This window comes from Marmota flaviventris, chromosome 12 (assembly GCF_047511675.1).
Source record: "Marmota flaviventris isolate mMarFla1 chromosome 12, mMarFla1.hap1, whole genome shotgun sequence".
Taxonomy (NCBI): Eukaryota; Metazoa; Chordata; class Mammalia; order Rodentia; family Sciuridae; genus Marmota; species Marmota flaviventris.
This window is the reverse complement of record NC_092509.1, coordinates 57,693,359-57,699,416: the sequence shown is the minus strand read 5'-3', so window position 1 is coordinate 57,699,416 and position 6,058 is coordinate 57,693,359. Positions and strand designations below refer to the sequence as shown.

Here is a 6,058-nt window from a genome sequence, read left to right as displayed (position 1 = left end):
AATAACAAAATTAAGATATTGTGTCCATGTATAACTAGGAAGCATTTTTTTAAAAAAGAAGAAATATATGATTATTCACAATACTATTTTTGAAATGAGATTTGTGTGGGAAAATATAAAAATCATAAATGAAAGCCTAAACTAACTTTAGTTATTATAGTCTTCAATGCCCCTAGAAGTTGAGAGAGTCCTTGGCCACCCCCTTTCTTTAATGATTGAGAGCAATCATTACATTGCTCTCCTTCCCTCATATTCACTTCCTTCTCTCTTTTTTCTTTTTTATAGCTAAATCTTTTTTTTAATTTTTTGTTCATATCATACATTTGAATCAGATGGGATATAATTTCTCATTTTTCTGAGTAGGCAGAATCATATTGGTCGTGCAGTCACATAAATACACACAGTAATAATATCTATTTCATTTGACTATCCTTCCTATCTCCCCAACCCCTCCCCTCCCCTCCCATCACTTCTCTCTACCTAATCTAAGGTAATGCTATTCTTTTTTTTTCTTTTTTTCTCACATATTCATACATGTGTTTTGTATAACGATGAGGGTCTGCTTCCACTTCCTTCTCTCTTAAAGAAAGAGTAGAGTACTAGAAATTAAATATAGAGACATAGAGTGAAACATCACTTTCATTTTATTTCTTCATATTATCTACATTTAATTGGTTTTGCTAAATATAAGAACAGCAATATGTAAATACATGTGGTCTCTGGTGATAAGTTCTCTAAAACAGTGGGGGATCACCTAAATACACACAGGCAATGTCTGTGGAGTAGAAGATAGTGTGAGGGACTGTCAGATCCCTGGGGCAAAGAAGTCTGAGAGCTGAAGCCCACTCCTCCTTTTTAAGAGGACACAGGAACCCAAAGTCTTCTGCATTTGCTGGAGGTCCCAGCTTGTAGCCCCATCAGAATCAAAAATCAGGGGTCCTAATTCCCTGTCTACAGCCCCTTGCCTGAAACCCTTCATCCTCCCTCCTTCATCACCCTCTCAGGGAAACAGGGACCTAGGTACCTTTACAAAAATAGGTCAGTATTTAGGGGAAAAGGAGTTGTTTTTCAGCTACCTCCTTGTGCAGGAGAAACAGGGATTTTTAAATTGTTCTAATTCATCAGGTATTTTAGAGTAAATCAGTTCTATTTCCCCAGCTCTCATTATAGGGTTTATTCCCTACTCAGTTGAGAATTTTCCAGGGAATAGAAACTTTGAGCTGACAATCTGTTCATTGCTCAGCCACATCCTCTACTAAGTAGGCCAGGGTCTCCTACTGGAATACAGCATCTGGAACTGCATTATTTATTCATGTAAGTGCTTAGGATGGGTGATAGACAAGAAGGACAGGAACTGGAAGAACACAGGGCAAAGATAACATGGAGGCACTAAACTGGGACAAGGGTAGATTGCTAAGTGTAAAATTAAGATCTACGTTAAGACCTGCTTCTGCAGAGGCCTCAAGTGGCTATACTGCTATACTCAAGAGCCTATGGCTGGAGGCCCCTTGATACAGGAGCCCCATCTGAGACACAGCTGCACTCCTGCACCCTCATGTTGGGCAGGCTGACCACCTGGAGCCTGGTCCTGCTTCCTTCTTTGACGTTCACAATCACGGGCAGTGAGGTTGTTTCTGAGGCGATGCACTGTCTTGGTCCGAGAAATGGCCACTTGTTGGCCAGGCGCTCTGGGAGCTGCAGACAGCTGCCTGCACACTCATAGACCAAGAAACCAGGGGGCTCCACGACCCAGTTGTCAGCCCACTTCGTCTTCTCAAGGTCCAAGTATGCCTGCCTGCGGCAGCAGCGGGTACCCTCGGTCACTGGTGCCTCAGGGTCACAATTGCCTTGAGCTCTGTGGGGGCAAGGAGAGATAGGGTCAGAGGTCAGCCGAAGGGCCGAGATAAGGAGGTCCAGTGGGCAGCTTAGTGGAGAATCTGAAAGGAGATTTAAATCCATCTTTTATTACATTAAAAAAAACTTGGTACTTGTAATAGAAGACAAATGAATAAACATTCAGAATATAAAGTGACCTACTATTTATTAATAGTCTCCTAATATGCTAGACATTGACCTAGGTATGCCATGTGTATTATCAGGTGATACCTACATTTCATCCAAATGAAACTTGAAGAGGGTTTCCCTATTACACTTGAGAACAATGAAGCCCAAAGATGTTCAGTGGAGGACAAGCCAGAGGACATGAAGCCAGTGGAAGGCAGAACTAGATGGAACTTCAACTGTCTGATTCCAAAGGGCTTGGTCTTAACTACTATATAGTCATCCTCAATTTAGAGTATCCATGAGGGATTAGTTCCAGGACCCCCTTGGCTACCCAAATCTGCACTGCTCAAGTCCCTTGTATAAAATATGGTAGAATTTGTATACTATGCATATCTTCCCATATACTTAAGATCATGTCTGGATTACTTATCATACTTAATACAATGTAGATGCTTTGTACATAGTTGTTACACTGCATTGTCTGGGGAATAATGACAAGAAAAAAAGGCTCTTCGTGTTCAGTAAGATGAGGGTTTTTCCCCTAAATATTTTTTATCTGTGATTGGTTGAATCCACAGATGTGAAAGCCACGGATCCAGAAAGCTGACTATACTATGCTGCCCTTGTCTGCTCCAAATAGCTAAACTGTCCCATGAGAAAAAGAATTCAGCCTTGCTAACAGCTAGAGTTAATATTTTTCAAAGACTTAATCATGATGGCAAAAGTGAAAATAGATGATTATAATAATGTGTATGATTCAATGGCATCATTTTTCAACAAAATGTTTTCATAAGTCAGGTGCCATGGCCCATGCCTGTTATCCCAGCCACTGAGGAGGTTGAGGGTGGAGAATCACAAATTTGAGACCTCAGAGACTTAGAGAGACCCTCAGCAACTTAGCAATACTCTGACTTAAATATAAATAAAAAAGACTGGGAGTGGGGCTGGGGTTGTGGCTGAGTGGTAAAGCACTTGATAGCATGTGTGAGGCACTGGATTCGATTCTCAGCACCACATATAAATAAGTAAATAAAACAAACGTCCATCAACAACTAATAAAAATATTGGGGGAAAAAAAAGACTGGAGTGTAGCTCAGTCATAAACCTCCCCTGAGTTCAATCCCCAGAATGAATGAATAAGTAAGTAAATAAATAAATAAACATTTGAATAATACAATTTCTATCGTTAGAAACTCCAACATATAGGAATCGGTCTTATCCTGGGTAGTCTGCACAGCCGCCCCCTAGCCAGTCCCTGAGATGGTAGGCCCGGACCACGCCATCTGCTGTGTCCCTGGCCTCCCAGCCGCAGCATACCCATAGTCCTTGAGGTCCAGCGTGTGCAACTCCAGCTGAGGCTCCCTCTGCTCAGCGCCCTGTGCCCCCTGCGCGGAGAAGCGGACCAACTTGTGGGCGTCCGAGGCCCCGGGGCCCAGATGCTCCCTCAGCACGGACACCTTCAGCATCAGGGGCTGCCGGGGCCGTCTCAGCTGCTGCCAGAAGTTCACAGCCTCGGTCACATCAAAGGTCTTCCAGCCGCCCTTGTGGATGGACACCAGCCTGAAACATAGAACCGCGTGAGGGGTGGGATCCTGGGAGGAAACTACCCCGCCCCCGCCCCGCCTCCATCCCTTGGCCCCGCCCCGCCTCCATCCCTTGGCCCCGCCCCGCCTCCATCCCTTGGCCCCGCCCACCTCAATCCCTTGGCCCCGCCCCTTTTGCGCCCCTTTCTCGCGCTCAACCAAGCAGCCTCCTCCCTACTCCATCCCCTACTCCATTCCCCCAGCACACAGCAGCCAGGATCCACACCTGGAGTCTATGAGGGAGGTGCGGTTAGAGCCATTGTCGCGGACACGCAGCCACTCAATGGTGATCCGGGCCCGGTGGCCACGCGTGGACGGCTTCTCTTGCTTGCGGAGCGTGGCCCTGGGGACAGGCTCCTGGAAGATCCGCAGTACAGCCTGCACCAGTTCGCTGTTGGGTGGCAGTCGTCCCTCCATGCCAAACACCAGCAGCTGCGTGGAGGCCTCGGACACCAAGAACTTGCCCACCATCTCTGGCGACAAGAGCAGGGTCAGCATAGCCTCTCAGTACACCAGGGGAGTTCTGAAGGTGGCAAGGCCATTGAGCAGGCTGCCAGGCCAGGAGAGACCAGCCCCTGTTCTGTGTTTCTGGGGCAAACCCAGTTACCTAAAAATCTCCCTTGAGTCTGGGACTCCTTTAATAACGATTTCCACCAGCAGGAAGAGGCCTCTCTGGGACTCTTGGATAACTCCAACATATGGAAAATCAAATATCAGCACCTGTGGTGTCCGGCATTGGATGTAGCTTGGGCCCTTAGCAGATGGTTCCAGCTCTGAGGCAATAGGCTGCACTAAGATGGAGGTGCAGCTGCATCTCTGACAGCTGGACACTCTGCTGTCACACTTCAATATTCCCAACTACCCACAGCCACTCACTCACTTCATTGTTCACCATGCTGGGAGGGAGACAGATGAGAAACAGTCGTCCACTGTTCCAGGTAGCAAATGATTGAAAGAGGTTTTTAAGGAAATTTGTTCCAGATCACCCTCAGATCAGGGTGGCAATGTGGAAACAGAGAAGTCTTGCCTGTAACCTAGTTCCCTGGGGGAACCTGGTTCTAGCCATACCCACCCAAGCCCAGTAGCTCTCTATCTCCTCCTCTTCTCTGGGGCCTGGGCTTTGCCAGCAGGTCCAGCCTGGCACACCTCCTCCTGGCCCTGAGAGATCTATCAATGCACAGCCAAAGCCCAGGGACCCAGATCCACCCACCCTCACAGGCCCATGGTCCCTCCTCACTGCCCCTTAACCATAAGCACCACATGGTCTCTCCACAGAGCCTCACAAAGCAGGGGCCTCTTGACACTACCAGAATGGTTAAGGGCAGTCTGTCTGTCCCTCCCCACTAAGGATCAAGATGCAGAAGGTGGAGGGCTCACCTCGGAAGCTCTGGCTGAATCTCTTCTCACGGGAGCGGTCCCCATGGCTACGCTGCATCAGGGATACATACTGGGCCTGCACATCAGGAGGCATGGTCAGCTCCTCCACATCGGCCCTGTCCATGGTGGGTGCCTCGCTGAGCTGCAGCTGCTGCAGCAGGCTGTCCAGGACCTGTTCCTCAGTCAAGGCCTCCCCAGGGCCCACTAGTGGCATCACCCAGAGTGCCAAGCAGAGCCACAGGGACCACATGGTACAGTTCAGGACGGTAGATGTGTCCCCAAGAAGGCTGTTGGAGGATCTTGGGCCTGGCTGGGTCTGCTGAGAACTAGGGCTGGCCAGCTTTATAGCCAGCCCTGGGTGAAGAGGGAGGGGCATAGGTCACACCCCTTGGACCTCCTGGGAGCTCAGCAGCCAGACAGGCTCTTGAGTCCCAGGGAGCAGGCTGTCCAGAAAGGGCACAAAAGACTGTCTGGATGCCTGGAGTTTCTACCTATACTGCCTTGACAGCTCCCAATATTGAATTTCCCTAACATATCCCAATCTTGTTTTATGAAAAAGCAAGATTGTTTTGTGAACAAGTGAGTCCTATTAGCCACTTTTAAATCTCTTCCTGAAAGACATTATGGGTCTAGATTTGTCCCAGAAGGAGGGAGGGAAAGTGTTCTGTAGTCCTGCTGGTCTTGGCCTCTTTCATGATGCCCCTTGAGTCAAAGGAATCTCCCTCTATCTTTTAGCCCTTGCAATCCCCTCCTGCTCCATGCCATGTGTCTTTCAAGGTTCTGTCACATTCCTTGCCTTCCCCCATGACGGAGGAAGGTAGATGCTGTCAGGACAGAACTCAGGCAGCTGACTCAGGAAAAGCAATTCTTGCTGGTGTCTTCCCAGTCAGACAATCACAGAGTGATTTTCCACCTTCAGATAGCAGAATCTTTCTGGGGAGGGGTCTGCCCACTGAGCCGGCTTACACCATCAGCACTCAGCCTGAGTCCTTGACATTTCCAGACATGGGAGGAAGGACAGAAAGCAGAAAGCCACAACACAGAGGCATGTGTTCCCAGGTGGGGTAGCACCGTAACACCGTGACAGGCATGTC

At 48.2% G+C, this 6,058-nt stretch overlaps 1 protein-coding gene across 2 annotated transcripts; it reads right to left on the bottom strand.

The window, feature by feature from the left end:
• Positions 1-1,491: 1,491 nt before the first annotated feature.
• LOC114107350 (left-right determination factor 2-like) lies at positions 1,492-5,214 on the bottom strand. 2 transcript variants are annotated; one of them, XM_027954768.2, is made up of 5 exons: positions 4,965-5,214; positions 4,021-4,060; positions 3,814-3,918; positions 3,322-3,564; positions 1,492-1,855 (listed from the first exon to the last, which is right to left on the bottom strand). In XM_027954768.2, exons 1-5 carry the CDS (start codon positions 5,212-5,214, stop codon positions 1,492-1,494), a joined length of 1,002 nt encoding a protein of 333 aa, XP_027810569.1. The 2 variants fall into 2 exon arrangements, with proteins under 2 accessions (XP_027810569.1, XP_027810568.1); XM_027954767.2 differs by having other exon boundaries at positions 3,814-4,060.
• Between the last annotated feature and the right edge of the window lie 844 nt (positions 5,215-6,058).

What these genes read in the sequence shown, in the direction of transcription:
- LOC114107350 (XM_027954767.2), bottom strand. Translation starts at nt 5,214, where the DNA reads ATGTGGTCCCTGTGGCTCTGCTTGGCACTCTGGGTGATGCCACTAGTG. An exon ending in ATTCAGCCAGAGCTTCCGAG is followed by an intron (nt 4,061 to 4,964) that starts GTGAGCCCTCCA and finishes TCTTGTCGCCAG; the next exon opens with AGATGGTGGGCAAGTTCTTG. An exon ending in CTGGACCTCAAGGACTATGG is followed by an intron (nt 1,856 to 3,321) that starts GTATGCTGCGGC and finishes TTGCCCCCACAG; the next exon opens with AGCTCAAGGCAATTGTGACC.